Below are 21,859 nucleotides of genomic sequence, written 5' to 3'. Positions count from 1 at the left end.
GTTTTGTAGATATGCCAGAAGCATCAGCTGGGCTTCACAGACTGGGAGGAAACCCCAAGGGCTCTGGACTTCCTAATAGCACTGCTTGCTGTGGTTATGCAGGCATGAGTGGTTCCAGTGGGGCTTTCCTTCCTCTGTGGCCAAGTGGGACATGTGCTGGGGAGGGTCCCACTGCTCTAGAATCCATCCTGTCCTTCTTTTCCAAAGATGGACTAATGGAGGCAGCCAGTTCGATTCAGCTGGGACACTGTAGCCACCAACCAGGTGTGCATCCCCTCTGTGCTCTGCAAAAGCAGCACATCTCTGCCCTGCTTTCATGGGCACTGTCAGAACCTAACCCAGGGATAGAGCCCGATGCCCCCCTTGAAGCCCCTGTGCAATGTCACTGGCTCCTCACTATCATATTTTAAATAAGGCTCAAAATCCTGAGCACTCATGCAAGGTGGTTTAGCTGCCAGAATAATGTGACCCAGGGGCACACACAAAGGGAAATGGGTACAGATCTCATCTCACTATGCATTATAAACCATGGTGTGGATACAGTGCCTGGCAAGAGCCCAGGGTTTCCTCACTGCTGACACTGCTGCAGCTTTCCTGTGGCAAGTCACACTCAGCTGTGTGATGCAGGTGAGGAGAAGTGGTATGGATCAGTAATAGCAACATCCTGGCCCTCTCCCATGCTGGCTGGAGTTGGTGAAGTGGCGCAGCTCTGCTGTCTCATAAGGCATCTCTAACCCAAGAAATAAGCCATAGCGGTGGTGCCAAGCTCACAGTGTAGACGTCTACACAGCCAAGCTGCTGGCTTGTTAACTTGAGTTCCCAGAAAAATCGGGTCACAGCATCATCAACTCCTGCTGTCACACTGATGGCCTTAACCAGCCGAGCTCCAGGAGAGCAGGGATAGGGCTATACCATATCACAACCTTCCCTTCAGTCCTCATATATACAGCTATACCTTCCAAGATAAGGAACAGCACAAGCTGTGTGGCATCTCATCCCCCTTTTCCCCTGCTTATTCTTTAAAGAGCCAAAACATAATCTTTCCCTCTCTTTGTTCATTCCATTTACCTCTTTCAAAAATGAGATTTAAATTGGATGTCAAAGAGGCAATCCAAATGGTGGAGACACACAGCAACTCTGAAAAAATCAGCCTAAATACAATCAAGGCACAACAGTCTCATTAAGAGTCATAAAGACCAAGCAGATGCCCACGTAGTCAGAGATGAATAATGTGTTTAAAAGTTTAAAATCCAGCCAAGGAGGAGCTTGCTTTAAACATTACTCTTAGTGAGAAAGGAAGGGGATGGCAATAAACAGGACGAGGCACAGTGTTTGCAAATGAGAGCTATTTCCATTGTGAATTTTAGGATAGAGGATCAGGAAATCCAGCAGGGTGATGCTGTCCCCACTCTGCAGCACAGTTCCTTACCACAGATCTAGCCACAGCTCATGTATCAGAGAACTAAGCAGGATGATATAAAGTAAATAAATACCCAGTGAACTGGGAGGGGAAAGGAAGCTATGGCTAATGAATTGCTGTGCTCTCATATTTCTGGCACCTGTAAGCACAGAACTAAGAAACTAAATTAAATAAACAGCAGCTTCCAGAATTCAGACTCAATCTTTTTGAAGCCAGGCTCTAATTTCCTTTTTTTCAGGCTGTACACTCAAAGTTGTTACCTGAGCACTTCTAGGCCAGTAGTTCAGAGAACGCACAGATGCAGACCAGCAAGAAGTCCAATGTGGCAGAACAAGGAATGCTAAGACTGAGCTACAGCTCACTTCAAAATGGTGTGTGTCAAACCAAGGGTTGGAAACTCAAGGAACTCGCTGCAGTGATTTACAGTCCACCTAGACAAAAAGCTCAAGGATTACTACCAGACATACCACTCTGAAATGACCCTGTAGGCACAGATTACTCGACCTTATAGGTTTCCTATAGGTAATTTCTGTGATTCATGATAGGTCAGTCAGAGAGTATGATAGATTTTCTTACCAACAAGGCCCGTGTAGTTTTCCTGGGGAGGCTAGACAAACACTAACAGTATTTTGTAGGTAAGACATTCATAACAGCAGAAGCATGCAATATATAACCAAATGTGTGTTTTACATCTCCTCATTCTTGGAGTTCACTGGTGTCACAAATTCCATTCCATAACACAAGCTAAAATACAGCTGTATTTTGAATTTTAAAATCCCACTGAAGACAAGTAGATTCAATAACTTTTCTGTTTAATTAAAACAGTTCTTACTTAATAACATTACAATAAGTTACTTTTTGCAGTGTGTAATATACTTCTTTCTGAGAACTCTTCTAATGGTACAAAATGATTCATCTTGCAAAATTCATCACATAATCGTTTCAGTAATTTAATTCTGCAGTTAAGTGTTTTTGCAATCCTTCACCCGCTTCTGCTTTCATTCACTGCTGTTTAATCCCACAAGTGCTAATACATGGTTAAGCCAGCACTGCAATAACTTCAGCTTGCTCTTTATATCTGAAATGGCTGCATTGCTTTAGGCAATAGACCACTGTATTCCATTTAGACTTCATATATTTTTATTCCTTTCTCTCCTCAGCTTGCTTTACACTTCCATTCCCCAAATAATTAGCATGATGTAACGCGTGTGGTATAGAATAATATCTGAAAGCTTCAGATTAATTGCTACTGTTAAAACACCTTTATTTTTTGCCCTTTTACTTCCTCTTTATTTATTTATATACTTATTTAAGGAAGGGTAAGCTCTGGCACTCACTACATACTGATAAGCAACATTTATCTACCCTGAGGTACCTTGGCTTACTCTGTTTTGGGTGGTTTTTTTAATTGCATCTTCCCACTAGCACTGAACTTGTTTTCTGGCTGCATATTTTTCCCATGGTACATTTAAGATGCAACTGCTATAATTATTATGATGCAAAACACAAGCTGATATGGAAAACAGTTTGTAAATTTTGAAGAATAACCATGCAGCAATTACATAGGAAGAATGACTTATTTAACTACTGGCTTTCCCCTCTTGGCATGAGAACTACAAGGTTTTTATAGAATTTAAGGGTCATAATGATCATTTCACTGATACAAACAATAGATAGATGTTTAACACAGACCTCATCTACATTAAATGTATTTCATGATTTAATAAAATACCCACGAGATTGCATTAACACAGACTAAATGTACTTCCCAGCTGATGAAAAGAGTGATTTGCTTCCAAGTCTTAAATTCTCTATTGAAAGAGAGGTTCTCATTTTCTACAGAAAATTGTCTGGAAGGGCAGTTTGGACTACTGTGGGTCCAAAAGGTCAATCCTCACTGGGAGGATGCACCAGCAGGCTAGAGTCCATGGCTCTGCCCAGCAGTTCTAAGTCCTCCCTGTGTGTACTGCAAGCCCTTGGGTTTGGGCACTGCTATCTACCCTACTGAAATACATTTGTCCCAGCCCTGGAAAAGAATATCTAGGACAGGATTTTTCTAAACATGCCTGTTTTCCATGGCCACCACGCTTTCTAGCCCAAAGCCACTTCCAGGGAGGCTTCCAAGTATGTCCAAATCCCTGTGCATGTAAATAAAGGGAATCCTTCATTTTGGCCACATAAACAACTCTGGATCCAACTAATATTAACAAGCAGAATGTATCTTCAAGAATAAAGTCTCCTCCTCTTAACTGGGAGTCCTATTAAGACTGGAATTGATCCCAGCAACTTCTTCTCTTGAAGCACACCAATAAATCCCGGCCGCCCGTGGTCAGCCAATGACATTTTCTGCTCCTTTGGACAAAGACATATTGCTGTTTCAAGTTGAGAGCCACATGGCCATCAATCATTTGCTCAGCAGTGCTACCTCCCAGCTCCGCCTTGCCACATAAGTTCTGCTAATAATTAAATCCCAGTCCGTAACTCCCAGAGAAGCCAGCAAGGTCTCCTCTGGAGAACACGCTCTTTTTCTGTGCAACCAGGGAGGGAGATCATTCATGAGCAGAAGTGACACTTGTCAGATTGGTGCTGGCTTTTGATTAAGGATCAGGACTCAGATGTCCACTCCCCACGATGCGCAGTGCTCAGTCTCATTAGGTAGGGTCTTGAGGATACTCATTACAGCAAAGGAAGCTCCTCATGCTTCCAAAAATCCACCAAACTTAACTCAGTAAATTACAGACCTTAATTACTGAAGAAAATTGGCAAAAATTTCAGAATATCATTAATAGTGCTTAGGACAGTTCCACTTAGGGATGCTAGCCCATTGTCCTCTACACCACTGTGAGAGGTTCTGCATAAGCACACAGCGTTCTTTCCCCAGCGATTGTCCTATCTCAAAGTCAACTAAAAGGTTTCTGATACACAAACTGCCTCTTTGTACAAGATGCAAGACAACAAAAAGACACTAGAGAATGCCTGCAAGAGATGGGTGTGAGTCAATGGATGACAACAATTCCCATTTATTTTTAAATCACTACCTCTCCAAAGCAGCAGGTTTTCAGCTAGAAAGATTTTAAAACTCACTGCAGCAGCATAAGAAATATGACACATGTCACTTTCCAGATTTGCAGTGAGATAGCCAGATGGCCAGCTCCACCAGCAGACCAGAGGAAGATGGTAGGACAAGGAAGAGCAAGGTGATGAGCAGCTAGAGAGAAGAGTTGCAGATGTTTGTAGGATACCCACCTGCCCTCACCCTCAGACCAGCATGATCACTAAAACAGACATGCCAGGAAGCTGTCTGGTTGCATCAGAGTCAGCAAAGTGAAGCCAATTTGGCTGTTAAAGCACTGATACTTTGGCTGCAGCCAAGCTATTAAACATGACCCGAAAGTCTTGAGAGCTAACATCCAGAAACATCCTCAGGCAGATAGCACACTGGCTTGGCACTCAGGAAGCTTCCAGCTGCAGGTCCTTCCAACCTGTTGGTTGAGCACGAGCAAGCAAGGGTCTCGCCTTCTCTTTCTGCAAGACGAGATAGCACCAGCACTACAAGTCTAATGAGGTTCATGTGAAATGTCATGCAGGCAAGGCTGACCTAGCTGCAGTTTGAGAAGAGGCTTGTTCTGTGCTAGCCTGTATCTGCACCATGCAGTACAGATCATGCCCATTCACATCAGTGGAGTGGAAAGCTATCTGCATTTCCCAGGTGCAACCTCTGACTTCAGTGACTCAGGTATATCTGTGAAGTCCAGGCAGGTGATAAGCAGCTAAACATGCATTTCGTGTGAAGATTCAAGCAATTACGAGAAACTGGCAAAAACATTCTTAAACTGCAGAATACTGTTAACTTGTAAACACATGCTCTGAATTGACCATTTCTTTGGACAACTCCTAGGATAATGCCATAGCCATTTAATGGCACACCTTCTCAACTGGTAGTGAATACTGCAGAATACATAAGATACATCATCCTGCAGCAGCAAACCTATCCTGTTCCTCTCAGCTGGACCCAGCTGTTGAGGCAAATGAGTTGCCAGGCTATCATTTCTTTTTTGCTGAGCTTTGGTCATGCATGACAGTGCTTTAATATATATTTTATTTTAGCTCTTCACATTCCTCTTCAGATTAGTAAGTGAAACAAAAATATACAAAGGAAAGATATTGGAAGACTATTTAAGAAAATGTCTTTTAAAACCATAATAGCTTTTGTGGTTATGGAGCCACAGAAGTGGATCTGAAATGGTCTGCCCTGCTCCTACAGGATCTAGCTCAGAATGGTGAACTTGGCTGCAGTGCAAGGCACACAAAATGGAGGCACTGCAACACAAAAAATCAAGAGGCCAAAGTCCTTCAGGAATCAGGGCCTCCATTCTACAGCAAGTGAAACTGTTTTCAACTAAAGACAGCCAAGACAGCTCAGGAAATGAAAGACAGACTCAATCATTGTCCCATCCTTGAATAATATCCCAAATGTGCACTCCTCTCCCCCAGTCACTACTACCATAAGAAATGTCTACTTTCAGGAGAAAATTTATTAGCTACAGTGGGGCTACTCATGTGAGAAACCAGCATTACACCAAGGAGGTGGTGCACGCAAAGGAACTAACTGATCATGTACCAGCCTTTGGGGATGCACAATCAGGACAGGATGGTATAATGAGCTTTTTTTAATGTGTAGCTTGCTGTCACATTGTGAGACACAAATAATGTATCTTTCTCCCATAGCTGGTGGCTGGAAAAGACTTTTGACTCCACACATGCACCTCACAAATATGCGTAGAAGTGTATTTGAGCTGCTGCAAGCAAGGCACCCAACTCACACCCAACAAGGCAGTCTCTGCTAGCTCCTGTCCCCCCATGCAGGTGCTAGCTGCTCCCTGCTGACACAGTAAGGACTCTGAGAGCAAGGACCAAGCTAGGATATGTTCTGGGCCAGTAATCCAAAGGATGTGTGGTACCAATGGCCAGTTTTGCTCACCAGTCATCTGCAGCTCTGAACTGCCCATGCCAGGAGATCAGTGCAGTCTTTGCACAGGTGTGACTGCCTACTTTTTCACCACATAGCAGAAAGAAGATTTACATGAGATAGTTTCTACCATTAGAGTTACCATGACATAGCAATTTCCCTGTTAAGCTGCCCTTTGCAGTAACAACATGGTGTTACATTGGCAACTTTTTCTGTTCAGTACATTGGCAGCCTGTGAATTTGCAATGCCTACCTTAACTTCCACGTGTGCCATCAGGACCGCAAAGTTGGTTAGGTGATTGCAGGAGCATGTGGTGTGCGTCTTGTTAGTCGTCAGGAGGCGACATCCTTGGGTGGACCAATACCCTGTCATGGTACGCTTAGTATAGCTCCAGAATGAACAGTTTGGATTGAAATTTTCTTCTGACTGCTGCAGGGAAGCAATGAGTAAATGCAGCAAAATGATAGGGTTTCAGAGATTTTTAAACACATTACCTTTTTCTTTTTTTTAATTTCCCCAGAGGCACTTTGCAACTTTTACTCTTTAATTTTAGATAAACAATCAACAATGACTTAGAAGTCAAGTATTACTTGTCAACACTGGAGAAAGTTAGGTTGTTGCTGCTCTCTTTGCTAATACAAACTTAGTTCTTTGTTCTTGATTAATTTCAGACATAGACTAAATTCAGCTCTTCAAAACGAGATTGCTTCATTTGCATTGCAGAGCGGAGAAATTAATTGCTTTAAGCAATCAACTTTTGCAATGACTGTGCTTGGCTAACAGGAGTGCTAGCTGTCCTTTTTCACTGTAATTCCACTTTCCTCTAATATCCCCTGCCACCATGATAAAATAATATTATGGCCCATTCTAATATATTGTTGGTTTTTAATTACAGAATGACGTGTGTCAGCAACTGAGCAATGGGCATCAGCTCAAAGGAGACTTTCTTTACTTTTATTAATGCAATACAAAAGAGACATTCTCCATAAACAAGTCAAAGCGCAGAGGAACAAATGCGTAATTCAAAATCTAATCAAGGACTGTTGGGGGCCTCAGATCAGCCAACTTTTGTGGCACTTTGTAATAGAAATAGAAATTAAAAAAAAAAAAAAGTTTTTCAAACTTGCTCACCTTGATATGCTTGACAGTAAAGACCACGGGATCAGCTAGGTAAACCTTATTGCTGAACTCTTTGTTTATTGCTGCCGTGATGACAGGGGAGTTGACGATGACGGAGTGATTAGTAGACATCGCTTCAGTTCCTAACTTCATGCTAGCATTCTCCGTGGAGAGATAGGTGCCCAAGTTGTTGTACAGTACAAAGGCCACCCTGATTTCACCTGGAAGAGCAGTGTGAAGTTAGACATCCAGGTCAGTGCACCGGCTTTCATTTTTGATAACAAATTTCTTCTCTGAATGAACTTAATTTTTTTTTTTTTGAGAAAGCGTGAAAGAATCAAGGTGTGGTGTATGAAAATTCACCTCCTCCTGCATATACCAGTGAGCACCATGAAGTACACTGAATGGTCCAAGGATGAAAAGGCAAGAGCTGCCACTCCAAAACAAACTCTTATAAGCAAATACATTGGAGAAGACAGCAAAGGTGAGCTTATTTTTGGCATCAGTGAAAAAACTGACTCCAGAGAAAAGAGGCCAGGTGACGCATTTCCCACCTGACTTAACGCTGTTCTCCAGGCAATGCTTGGGAACCATATTTCATTCTGGCCTGTCATAGAGTTGCAGTGTAAAACTATAATTTAGTCCAGCGCAAGCTCCATTAATAAATTACGACTACCTCAGAAAAGCATGGGTCAATCCTGGGAGAAGAAATCCAAAACTTTCCAATACAATTCCAATCTCACATGAAGGGCAAAACAAAAGCAGCAGAAGTTTGTCAGTCAGGTAACCCCCTTTCCATAAATACCCACCACTAGGGAACCTGCAGAAAAATACCACACTACCAGTCAACTGTTTTTTTTTTTTTTTTAGCTAAGATCATCCTGTTTGCTTCCTGTTTTAATTCACAGACTTTAAAAAAGAATCAAATGTGATTAGTTTGCCTTATAAATATTAGTTGTGGGAAATATTTTTTGTTTCACTCAGCTTCTGCAGAAGGTGAAGCACTGATGACTCCAAAGGTCCTTCCCAAGCCCTATTTTTCTACGATAATTTCTTTCCTAGCTCTTTGGCAACCTCTAGGTGGATGCCAAGCTGATAAAAATTGATGGGGCTCTCTCAATTTGATCAGAACTCCAGTGATAGGCGTAGAAATACAGACTTTTCCTTCCTTTCTGCCATCCCTAGAAATCTTCTCCAAAGCTCACTATTGAAATGTCTGTCCCACTGGAATTTTGCTGCTCATTTTGGCTTTTACACCAACTCTAAAAGAAACATTCTTCTTTAAATCCTGCATTTAAAAGCACCAAAACCCATTAAGGAAACCAGTGGCAAAGCTCTCTTTCTGAGCCACTGGACCAAATTTTTCTCTCAGCAATTGTCTGAAGTTTTGGCAGTTTTAATGCATCTAGTCTGGCTGCAATGCTGTCCTATTACTCTATATAGTGATCAAACTCTACAGTAGAGTGCTTTTCCCCACATAAAGCTTAATCTTGAAAAAAAAGCCATCGCAAAATACACACTTCTTGCAGAGCAGTAAAGTGACCAAATGAAGTATAAACTTTAAAGGAACTCAATAGGAGCACGTCAATCCCATTAGTAGAAAGCCTGGCAGCTTGAAGTTGGTCTATAGTGATGCTGGAGAAATCAACAAACATATCTGCTCAAATTTCTGATCTGGAAAGAAATGACTAGACAGCTTGAAGACTATTCATACACAATATCATCTTAAATTTTTGGTATATTAGTAGGTTCAAAACCTTCAGGGAGAAAAGCACCGAAGATTCAGACTCTTAGTTAATCAATATTTTCTGCCACGCTGGCCCATTATTACAATTTTGCTGCTATTGTTTCTTCCCTCCCTCTTTTCAGAAACTTGCATAGTGCCCCACTGTGAAGCAGGTTACTTATACAAGCCTCTGATTCCATGTAAAGGCTCCCATGGCAGACAACAGTAGTTAAAAGCACTTCTCTGGACTCAGCACTGTGCCCCAACAAACACATTGTTTAGGGACCTGGTGCATTTCTGCCACTATATAATGCTTTTGAAGGCTGTCAGTCTCTTGGCAACGTAACACATTCCTTGTGAGCCAACATAGCCTCCAGTCAAAGGCTTGGGAAACTGACATTAACATTAACATAAATATTAACAGAGTGATTAATACTATGCTTATAACTGGTTAAACACAAAACAATAATTACAAGCCATTCACAAACAATGCCTGGAGCACAACTGATTCAGAAAGACAGCATGGCCAGAGGTGCCAGACCTACCATTTCGACCATTTTGTTTCAAGGTATTTGCCGAAAGTTGAATGGCGCTCCCATGGCCTGTGTTCTGGGGAAACTTCAGATCTTCTAGATTCCCATCTGTGCTTAGTCTCGCAACTTCCAGCTCTGTTTGCAAGAGAGACCAATACTAAGAAAAATCACTACTGAAAATAATCATCTACATAATACTTGGAAGTTAAAAAATGGTGTTCCAGACCATCTGAAAGTAGAGGAATCAAGTTACAAGGTTTCACAGTAGAATTTTTTTTTTTAAGTCCTTGCCCCAAAGAAGTTTTAAATTTAATTAAAAAAAAAAAAGCAAATAAATTCAGTTCTCTGTAGAAGACAAAAGACAACTAGTTCTTGTAAACAAGAACCTCAGGATATTAAGGACAACGGTTAAAATGAAAATCTGAAAACGCTAGTTCTTTGCCACTGGCAATTGGTACTTTCTGTAAATGTTATCAGTGCTTGGGATCTGTATTCATAGAAAAAGAAAGAAGAGTTGTTCTCATTTTACATATGCACAGTGGGAGTGCTGGTGCTCTCCATCATGCATGTTTTTTAATTAAAATCAACAATCAGCCAAATAAAGACACAAATTTGTATGAAATGAAACACAAATGCATTACAATGAACCATCTCCCTGTGAAGCAGTGCTCTCATTGTGCTAGCACAGATTTTGCACTTAAAGCCAGGAGTGATAAAGGCAGCTTAGGTGCTCATTTCCCATGGGATTCAAGGACAGAGAGCTATCTTATTCCCTTAGGCTCTTTTGGAAAGACTTGTAAGTTTTTCAGACAAAGGGCCAAGATATATCTAACATTGCTCTCCAGTTAATGTAGAGCCAAGACTGAAGTTGTGTTTCCCAACCCTTACTCTCCCTCTGGTGCTCTCAGTACGTATGGGCTCTGTCTCTTACGGATATTGTCGGTGTTTTCACGAACAATGTCAGTCTTCAGCAGGTTATCAGCCAGCACGAAGGCACTGTCCTCCACGGTGTCGAGCAATTTGGTGGCTGCGCGTTGCTGTTCGCTTGCATTCAGGTCCCTCCAGGCGTTCAGAGCCTGTGGCTGCAGGAGGTTGTTCACTGTCTCCACCATGGCCTGCAAAGGAGAGGAACTGAGTAAGAAAGGGCTTGAGCAAACCTAGAGCACCACCGAGACCTCTGACATACGCTCAGTTCCCTTCTCCACACACAAAGGGACAGGACAGCACCTCTTTCCCCACCCACTGGGGCAGCCTACAATGAAGCTAGTCATCATTTATTGCATTAGATGAGAGTGGGAGGAAATCTTGATTTTACTAGATTTTCAGCTTCTGTGATCATCAGCTCTGAGTTCAGATTAAGAAGGAATTAAGAATCAGGGGTGGTGGAGGTGGGATGGGGAAATCCCTAAAGAAACACACAGGAAAATATATTTCAAAACCCATCTGTGAAGCAAGTTGCTACTATCTGCTGCATCAAGATTCAGAACCAGGGCTGGGACATCCATGGAAGGTCTCTAGTACCTATCTGCAAGGGCTAAGCTCCTTCCAGAGTGTTACCCACCACATAAACTCTAACAGGCTGTCACAGAGACACAGAAACAGGTAAGTTACACCCCATCATCCAGAGAACAAGCAGGTGCCTGTAGATATTTAGATAAGACACTTCATTTCAAATGGCTCACTTTGGGAAGGAGGCAGGCCTGCCCCACAAAGAAACACTTCCATTGCCAGCTATCACTGACTGTGTAAACCAGCCATCCCTTCAAGATGAAGCTGCCATTCCTAACAATTTTCTGCACGCTGAAAGCGTAGGCATCAAACCCATAGCTCTGTTTTGCAAGACAGTCCCATGGGCTTTCTACACGCTTCAAGCCTAAAGGATACTCTGTAGGTCACTTTCATGGAAACACTTCAGTATTTACTCCTGACTGTCTCTAAACCCACCCACAAGATGATGTGTGAACAGAGGATGTAGCATGGCCCATTCTCCAGCAGAACCCTAAGGAAGAGCATTACAATGGCAACACAAGGCACAGTGAATTCAGGACATCCTGACTCCCCCTCACCAGTCACGGTCAGATACAAATGTGCAGAGGGAGAATAAAATCACATTGAACCAGAATTAAATTTTATTGTTGTATGCAGGTGACCTTCAGAAGTTTCAGCTACAGCAAGGTTCACGGAAAAGCAAAGACAGCTGGACCTGCCACTGCTGGTGCTTTTCATACCAGAAAAGACAATTCACTGAGACAATGTCATGAGCATCTTCATCCTAAACATCCTTCAGGTTGAAAAGTTTCTCATACTGCTGCAGCTCCTTCTGGAAGACTGATCCAGAATTGGGCTGCTCTGACAGTGAAAAGCCCATACTTTCCAACTTAACTCATGACAAAAGACTTCATTTGTTCTTATGCTAAATCTCTCCTCTACCTTAAGCAAATCTTCCCCTGACTGGCAGCTACTGCCATGATCAAGAGGCATTTCTCATGATTCTCATATCTTGGTTGCTGAAGGATAGAGCAGTCAATGCTTCCACCACTGAAGCAAACAGAAATGGCTGAAAATCTCTTCCTCAATCACTACTGCAAAAAAACTTTTTGTTGTGAAGCCTTTACAGAGCAAGACTGGAATCCCTTTCTCATTTGCTGTTAAGTAGAACTTACTAACCATAAATCAATTTCTTAAATTGATTATTAAACTCACATTCTTAAATAGTCTAAAAATCATCTTAGCAAATGTGGTATGCACACAGGAAAAACTGTTAACTTTAATGGTGAAAAAGAAATACTAAAAATCCACAACATTTTAGCATGTTTTTCTGGTGTTTTAAAATCTCAAAGCCTGATCACTGTAGCTCTTAATAAAATTCTGTGGCTTACTAAAGTAGCTTATCTCCTTGCAGGCAGAAAGAAGGTGTTACTCCTTCACAGTGAGCAAAAACCTTGGCTATTTTGCTGTGCAGATTCTACACAAGATGGTCTTTTCTTACAAAGATCTTACATTCCTGGAAAGCAGAAAATGAGGATTTTTCTCCTCTTTCAATGTTACCATGCAGACTACAATTTGCCTTACATCCATTTAGCTCAGCTGCTAATGGTGTTTTTAAATCTCTATTAAAACAACATGCTGGATACTTTTATCAATATCTGAACAGTGGAAATAGTCATTGCCGCAGATCTACCTCCTGGCTCTGGATGGAAAGGTAATGTCTATTTGTCTAAACATGAAACAGATGCCACGATATTTTTGTTACAGTGCAACATACGCTGCAAAGATTTTTCCTCAGAAAAGAAGTGACATATATAGATTTTTTTTTTAAACGAGGTGTGTGTGCATACAAAGCTTGACAGAGAACCTCCGCTAGGCCTTATATGCCACCTCCTGCACACTGTGTTGTGTTCTCCATCAAAGGGATACGGAGCTGGTGAGCATCTTCTTCAAGTGACAAACCTGAAAACAGCCACTTCATGTCACTCTGGATCCAGGGTCTGACACTAAACCTCCAGAAAGATTTCCAAGGACTTCAGTTCAGGTCCCTAACACATATCTGAGCAAGTTGGTAGACTGTCATCATTGGCATTACATCCGAGATGAATTTAGTCCATTGCTTTTCCCAGAGGGTCAATCCCCTCACCTGCCTCAGTGCATTAATCAAGTGTTCCCCACATTATATTTCTGAGTGCAGCACTTCATTATGGCTGAGTGCTGTGGGCTGAAGCCAAGGAGATGAGGTGCTAATGAAATGTTTGCATTTTGGACAGGAGCTGAGGTAGGTGTTTAAATGAAACAAAACAGCTGTTAAAGCAACAGTGTCTCTTGAGAAGCAGAGATGTCAACTGGGAAAAGTTGGACAGGGGAAAGGGAACTGTGGGAAGGCAGGCACGTGGGACAAGGACCGGCCTGTGTCTTTGCATTTAGCTGAGGTTTAGCAAATGTCTTTGCATTTAGCTGGCAAACCCAGCTAAACCTCAGGTAGCATGCTCCATTGCTCCAATGACTTTATGGACTGCTGAAGCTCCAGCAACAAAGCCAACAGTGCCAGTCTCCCAGTAAAGCCTTTCAGAGACCAGCTGAAGGATTAGCCCTGACAAAGGACCTTTGAAATGAAGAAGGCATGAGATAGGTGTTCTTGGGAGCTGATGGCTCGATGAGAGTTACCTCAGAGTGTTGGTGATCTTGATGAAGGTAGGGATTTTCAAAGGGAGCTAAGGAAGTTCTGACCTAGTTCTGCATCTCTACCTCACTGAAGACCTTGTTTCTGCTTCCCATGCTAAAGCTTTTCTGCTGCTGTGGTTTTCTTCTCTTCCAAACACAGCTCATCAGGGTGAACAACTTTTGAGGGAACCACGGCACACTTGTAAACCTCAGGCAAAATAAAAGCATGGGGCTCCAGCATCTCAAAGTCCCCTACAACACGGAAAGAAACAATGCCAAGGTTGCTGGGCTTAAAGAATGAAGAAAAAAAGTATGCACGTGCCCACAGGAAGTATAAAAGTAACAGAAATTACATCGAGGGAGACCCTGAGAAGTGTGAACAAATGAAGGAAGAAGAGCATTGCAGAGGGGGAACAAGAAAGAAGACTTTCCATCTGTCTTTTTATCCTAGGATGTGTAGGTGTGGCTCTATGCCAAGATATCAGGCAATCTATGTATTGAATACTAAACTCTCTAAACACAAGCTCACGCAAAACAACCATCCTGGGTCAGATGAGAGGTCAAATGTGTCTAATACACTGTCTCCAACAGTGGCTACAATTGGACATGTAAAATATAGAAGATAAATTCCATGAGGGAGAACTCTTTTACTATGTAGTTATATAGCACCAAAGAGTGTAATTTCAACATAAATAAATGTTATAAACTGCAGAGGGATTTTTTCCCCCAAATAAGTACATACGGTTCATGATTTTTTGATTTTGTCCTGAGGTTACAAAACAGAAACAAAATGTAAAACTTCTTTCTCAAACACTTATAAAACAGTACTAAAAGATGTACTGTCGAAAAGTAACTAAGACTCTTCAGTAATTATACATTCCTAAAGGGAATCACATATATCCCACTGATTTCCTTAGTGACAGCTGCTTCATTCTGTAAAACTGAAGTTTGCTTGTCCATCTATTTTTATGTTTCGCCCCTCTAGAAATACCTGGCAAGAATATATGACTACGTGGCACACAGTTTAAACCTAGGAGGGAGGATATAACTACTGATACCACACCTATGTGCTTATCTCTCACCATACCAAAACCCAAAGCATTGCCCTTTGACAAAAATAAATTCTGTAATGTAAAATCTGTCTTTTCCTGGGAATTGAACCTGGAAATCACCTGAAGATGTTAGACCTACTAATCTCATTGCCAAATTTGGGACCAGAGATCATTGTGCCAAGTTGTTTAAGCACAGCAATCCTAACCATAGTAGACCAGCAACTCTCCTGGCGTCAAGTCCTCAAGGTGCTAGGTTCTAAGCCTTTATAGTTCACTCTGTCCTCTTGCTGAGCAGCTGACAGAAGAAAAAAAAACCACCAATGAACTTAGAGTTAGAGCACATTTTCAACGGTACGTGAGAAAATACTGCTTCGTGCCAAGCGAACTCCAGCAGGCCCCACAGGGAATACTGGTTGAGTCCCTGTGCAGAGTAATTTTCAAATTCACAGTTCATCCTTCTTTGAAATACAGCACCTCCTTAATAAGAGATTGAAAACAAAGTATAAATTATTTTGCATGTAACTTATATCAAGGCCTCAGCTCCTATAGCAGCTCTGGCATTAAAGCACCACATTTGCAATGACATCTTTAATTAAAATAAATGCATTTTTTAACTTTTAAAGCCCTATCTCACATTGCTAACACTTGTCTTTCTTGACCTAAAGGGAATATTTGATGCGATGCACTTTCAAAAATTAGGAGCTACGTCACCAAAGCTGTGCTCTGCAATGGTATACTAATGTCAAAGCTGATGTGTGAAACAAGCAGTGCTTGTACAGCTACCCCTATACAAAAGGTGTTTGCTGGCATTATTTGCTGAGAAAAGTCCGCTCATCATTTCCTAGAACAGTGGTGCTAAGGCCACTGAGAGCAATCACAAAGTTGCAGCCTTAGGCTGTGCTTTGTCTGAAGTTCTGGTCCTGTCTGAAGCCTCTGGGTGCTACTCCAAAACAAGTGCATCATCATCTTTATTCAAAGCATGCACAAAACATTATTATCCCACTTTTTAATAGCAGCCTGAGGTTTTATGGTAAATTGGTGGAGGAAAAAAAAGTATGAAAACCCTTTCAGGTCTAAAGTGCACAGTAAAAATGAAAAACACTTCAGACAGCAGATTTACTGAAATGCAGATATGGTTCAATGATCACAATATTATGTTCTTTTCTTCCCTTTCCCTACTAGAAACCAGGAGCACTTTAAAAGAGCTTACTTGCCTTCAAGAACAGCTAATTTTTCTCTGTATTCAAATGAAACACATCGTGCTAAAACAAACCCTTTTTTAAGCTATCAATATTTGCAACCCTCCGAAGTAATTGAGTTAAAGGCACAATCGATGCCACTGATGACAAATTCTGCTGGGATTTTGCAATTGTTGCCTCTGGCCAGAAAAAGCTCCAGTAAAAGAGGAGCTCCCGTTAACTCTGACTATACCTGGTGCAGCCAAAATGGACACTCAGATACAAAGACCTGGATGAAAGGAGGCATTTGGGCACGCAAGAAGAACTGGTCTTGGCAAGGTTATTACACTGAAAAGGACCAGCTCAGGAAATGGTTGGCCCTAGAGCAACAAATGCATGACACTCTGATCCCTCTGCAGCAAGGAATGCACATGGTGAAGCAGTCACGTGTTATGTGAGACTTAGATAAAAAACAGATGCATGTGTTACTTCTTCAGCTCCCTAAGCAAGGAAAATGTCTAGGCTAAATGATGATATTACATCCCGTTTCTTAGCTGAGATGTGTATTCAAATCTGTCTGACAAGGCTCTTTGCTCTCACTGGTTTTCCTTCTTGTCACTTGTTCTTTTAATTCCAAACTAAAATTAGTCTCTAGCACAAGAAAACAGCTTACAGGGAAGCCCAGCCAATCTAAGGCTTTTTCCAAAATAATTTGGTCATCATACAACATCTATGTCATTCACTGAAATGGATAGGCACATATTTAGATCAATTTTAGCTTAACCACAACAAGAGGTTAAAAACAAATAGATCTTTAGAGTACCTACTGCTGATCTCCACTTCTGCCTTCAGAACTAACCCAGAGGCACCAGTCTACACGTACTGCCAAAGTAGGTGACTGACAACTGATGCTATCAGTTTTGGTGAACTGAGCCAAAACCCACAATTACTACTCATGGTGAAGGCAAATGGAGATCCTCCCCTGACACTGCAGAGAATTTCTAAAGTGACTCCACAGATTCAGGGGAAAAGCTCTTGAGAAAGAGCATGCAACTTCATTTTTTAAACACTGCAGAAAATGTTTCTGCTGTCGGTGTAGGAACTGTAGGAAATAGCCTGAATTTCAATGGCACTGGAAACTCACTGCACTGAGAATAAAGGTACTGACCTTTATTAAAATCAGGTCATCTACAAAATGCTTAACTATGGAATTAATGGTCTTGCACTAGGCGTGCAAGGTTTGCAATCTTGGCCTTGAACTACTAATAATCTCCTAATGGGAGCACAGAAAAAAAAAAGAGGACTTCTGAGAAATAAAAGAAGGTTACAAATTACAGGTTATGGTTTTGCTTTGCTTAGTATACGAGGAAGAATATTTTAAGGTCAGAAGGCCTTAAGTAGGACTGAAATAAAAGGAATTGATTGCCAAGAAGGAAATAACATACGATCTATTTCATCTAATGAGATCTTCCCTACAGAATAACTTGAGAACTGCATTTATGAATCATCTGTATCTGCTGCCCTACTGTTTGAGATTTGAGACCATACAAGCAATTGCTAGAATAATCACACAGGGGAAGTGAGCAAAGATGTAGAAAGAAAGGAAAATGGCTTGCAAACGATAAATGCCAGTTTGATGAAATATCCATAGCCTTCAAGGGAACTCCTAGGGCGTCTGCGAGATTCTTCTTTTCTCCCAGTGGTCCAAATCAAAGGGACATCTCCCACTGGCCTCTACAGCAATTCACACTGAGACTTTTCCCTGTGCCTCCAGATTTAAGGGCTGACTCAGCCTTAAGCAGAAAGTGAGCACACAGCGACACAGAAAATATTAGATTTTTTTTTTAGTTCTGTTGTTACATGTGAGAGCATTACTACATGTGAAGCTTAGTTGTAGGTAGAGGAATATGTGCTCACATTCCAATATCCACATGAAAAATTTCAGACTCCAGTGACAAACCCAAGGCTGCTGCTTTGAACCTCTTCTCCCCAAGCAGTCTCAATGCAGCAGAAACACATAGGGTGGGGATTTATATTTTTGCTCTTACTGACATAAATCAAGTGCAGGTCTATCAAGCTGTGAAGTATATTAAGTTCACAGAGTTTTAACAAAGGGCTACCCAAGCACTGAACCCTGCTGTGAGTCACTCTTCTTTCAGATGTCCTTTTAATTACATTAAATGAAAGTCTGGGGCACTTTGTTGCTTATAGGCAAACATCTAGATATCTTGAAAAAGCTGCTAAAAGTACTCCCCATAGCTACAGTTAATATACTACATTGTATGCACACTGCTAGCCAATTTATTCCAGCCACTTCAACAACGATACCTCTCCTGACAGGCTGCGCAGAATAGCATCAGGAGTCGAGCGAGGCACAAATCATTAGAGGACTCTGAAAGTTGTTTGACACGCACCGCAGAGCTCTTTGTCATACAGCCAATTAAGTGACCAAACAAGGAACTTGAAAATCCTCATTAATTTGCCCCTTTCTTTATAAATGGAGGTTAGAGTCTTTCTTGTTGCAGGCACAACAAGAACACAACTAAATGCGGCATAATTCAATTTATTCTCTGTCTCAAGAGCTTCTTTCGTTTAGTCTTCACAGAAGTTGAGGCCAGCTGGGCAAGCAAGCAAGCAAGAAGTGGGAAAAACAGAATTAATCCACTTTAAATATTACTGGCAAAGTCCCAGACACACCTTTTATCTACTAAGAGCTAGTAAGTTTGCAAAGAAAAAAAAAAAAGTCTCCTCTTTTCCTCAGCTCTAAATTTAATCCCTTGAACCTTTTGGGGGAAAGCCTTTCATTTTTGCTTAGTACAACAATTCAAACAGCCTACGTTAGAAGTATGAAGCATCCAGAAAACTTCCGAGAGAACAAAAAGGACGATTCTGATGGCAGCCACCTGCCATCTGCTACCTAGACCCTGCCAGGGGCTTAGTGCTGGCCTGGCTGGTGGCTCTGATGACAATCTGTATCCAGAAGCTTGTAGTCTTTCTGGAGTGGGTGGCACCTCCATCATCTTCTCCATTTACTGTAAAGGTAAGCTCAGATTTACAAACCAGGGCAAACTGGTTTTCAGGACAGCCCAGAGGACAGCAGGAGCCAGAGCACGAAATGCTGTTAGAGCAGGAAAATGCTACAAAAGTGATGCTCTGCTGCTTCCTTCCACGCCACCCACTAAACAACCACTTAGTCTGGTTATTGTATTCACCAACCTCCACCTTTGAAGCAGCTGAGACTAACCTTAAAAAAAAGAAGAATGGGAACCTCCTGGGAAGTTTTTGACTTCTGCAATCTGTCTCCCAAATGCAGCACACAGTTGTGTACAGGAAGGGGTTGCTGGTTGGCATTGCAGGGAAAGACATCAGCCTCGTGACATCCCCATTGCTCCAGCTCAAAAATCCAAGCAAAGCAAGTAGGTGAACTCAGATTGTAATCAAGTGCATCTCTGAGGTTAAAAGGACTCTGTATGCCTGGTCTGTGTGGTGTAAGTCTTTATTAAAGCTCTTGTTTCCAGCTACTAAATCTCACAGCAAACTGCTATGTTTTTCCCCATGTTAATAGGGCCTCATTTACTGCAATGTCTGAATGTTCATTTTTTTTTTCTTTACTATCCTTTCTGTGTATCCAGAAGCCAGGGGAATGTGCCCACAGCATTGTAAGATGAGGAACTGAGAAACAGCAAGTTTGTGTCACTTGTTGATGAGTGGGTAAGAAATCTGACACCAATCCCAATTTCACTGTCCTCAAAAGACAAATGCTGAGTGTTTTCTACAACTCCAAAGCCTCAATATAAGGAGAAACACCTTTGGAAAATGAACAAATATCAACTCTGAAAGAAATTCAGAAAATTCTTACTGGTTTATGTCACACACCAGTCACCAAATGAGGCTACAGCCATCAAATGTGTCATCTGTTGTGACTCACTCTCTTGCACAATGACTTTGTCATTCCTTTCCCAAAATAGAGTGCCAAGAACAGTGTGTTGCATAAAGGTGGGCTTGATCACGCAGGGAGACTTAGCTCCAGGAGGAATCTGCGTGCAGATCATCCTCAGCCACCAAAAAGCCAGACACCTGGCCTAATGCTCCTTAGGTAACAGATCGCCTTTCCAAGCTCGCTCTACCCATCCTGGACATCCACCTCAGTAATCTCACCTTCTTTAGGTGTCTCTTACTATTGCAAGTTAAAGCTTCTACGGAAGTTTCTTAAATCATAGAACCATAGAATTGCTCAGGTTGGAAAAGACCTTCAAGATCATCAAGTCCAACCGCAACCTAACCATACTACTCTAACAGCCCACCGCTAAATCATGTCCCTAAGCACCAAATCCAAACAGTCTCGGAGATGGGCAAATCCTCAAGCAGCTGTCCTGACATTATATTAACATGTATTATTACATCACCCATCAGATTGGTTATTATTTTTCTGAGAGAAAAAATCATCATTTACCACATTTTCAACTAAAGGAGGGGCTTCTGTAACCTCTGTCTTCAGTAAAAAAAAAAAAAATCCCTGAGTTTATAACTCAAGAAATACTGTAGTACTGTACAGACAAATCAAATTGTTTATTTGTTTAAAATATGGTATTACCAAAAAAGATAAGGTGATAATCTGATACTGCATTCTCACAGTCTAATCTCTGAATAACTCACAATATTACTAGTTTATTTAAATTATTAATTTATTATGGACTCGAGAAGGCTTTACACCTCAACTGCCACAGGTTTGTCAGTCCCAATAAACCATTAAGACTGATATTAGTAATTATTATCTTCTCAAGTCACCCTCTCCTTCCCCAAATCCACCTGTTTTCAATTGTGCTTTTGATTTTTACAGTTAGTGGGCATCTCTCATATAAACTTTGCACTGCGTTCTTCTTTGTCTAAGGAGGGCAGGATTGGAGCCACACTTCAGCACATACAACAGCTCTGTGTGTTGTATTCAGTCATAACAAAGGGATCAGCACAAGGAGATCATGGCAGAAAGGCTGAAAACTCAATTTCTCTGCAACTGGTGACATTTTTTCAAGGACTTTCACCTCCTATTAACTTCATAAAGTCCAGGATTTCCCCATTTAAAATATTTTGAAAAAGCTCTACAAAGCTGCCTTTGACAGCTCAGACATTTTACTGCCTGGTGAAGCATAAGTGGCATGTAATGGGAATATGCGCAGTCACATTTAATTGTTATTACAGACAAAATCTCCCCCACAAGATTTTTTGATGACTTTAGCTACAAGGTTTGCAAATGGAAACATACTGTATGAAAATATGTCTAGATACATTATTTTACCCCCATATAATACAAACTAGAGTCGAAAGGTTCAATTAGGTCCTCCAATTCATTCTTCAAGTCCTCCATTACAAGACTGTCCTTTTCAATACAGTTACCAACTTTGTCCATATTTATACTAAACAGCTCCAGCAATGAGCTTTCATCAACTTTGGTCTACTAAAGTGGTAGGCAAATGATTAATGTTTAAACACACCAGTAGCCTTTCCAAGCGAAGGGCAAGGAGTCCTTGAAATTAAGGGTAAGTTGAAGTTTGTGCATAATTCAGGTTTTATTCTATCAATGACAAGCTTTTGTAGAGTATGTTAAATCCACTATTCATTACTGTGTGAACGAAGAGAAGAAGACGACGAGCATGCATTGAGTCTGCAGAGTGTGCCCGTGCAGCTAGAAAAAGGACAACTACAGAC

General features: G+C 41.4%; 1 protein-coding gene across 17 annotated transcripts in view; it reads right to left on the bottom strand.

Annotated features, from left to right (window-relative positions):
• The window catches only part of ADGRL3 (adhesion G protein-coupled receptor L3), a 490,362-nt gene that overhangs the window by 67,351 nt on the left and 401,152 nt on the right, over positions 1–21,859 (bottom strand). For 16 of the 17 annotated variants that reach the window (XM_021393480.1, XM_021393481.1, XM_021393496.1 and 13 more), the window contains 4 exons: positions 10,700–10,883; positions 9,781–9,903; positions 7,522–7,730; positions 6,643–6,819 (listed from right to left, as the gene is read on the bottom strand). In XM_021393480.1, coding sequence (XP_021249155.1) covers positions 6,643–6,819; positions 7,522–7,730; positions 9,781–9,903; positions 10,700–10,883 — 693 coding nt within the window. The remainder of the gene's footprint in view (positions 1–6,642; positions 6,820–7,521; positions 7,731–9,780; positions 9,904–10,699; positions 10,884–21,859) is intronic. The other variant, XM_021393489.1, reaches the window with a different exon arrangement.

Source organism: Numida meleagris, chromosome 4, assembly GCF_002078875.1.
Source record: "Numida meleagris isolate 19003 breed g44 Domestic line chromosome 4, NumMel1.0, whole genome shotgun sequence".
NCBI classification, from domain to species: Eukaryota; Metazoa; Chordata; class Aves; order Galliformes; family Numididae; genus Numida; species Numida meleagris.
Note: the sequence above shows the minus strand (reverse complement) of the source record. Positions and strands in the feature narration are given on the sequence as shown.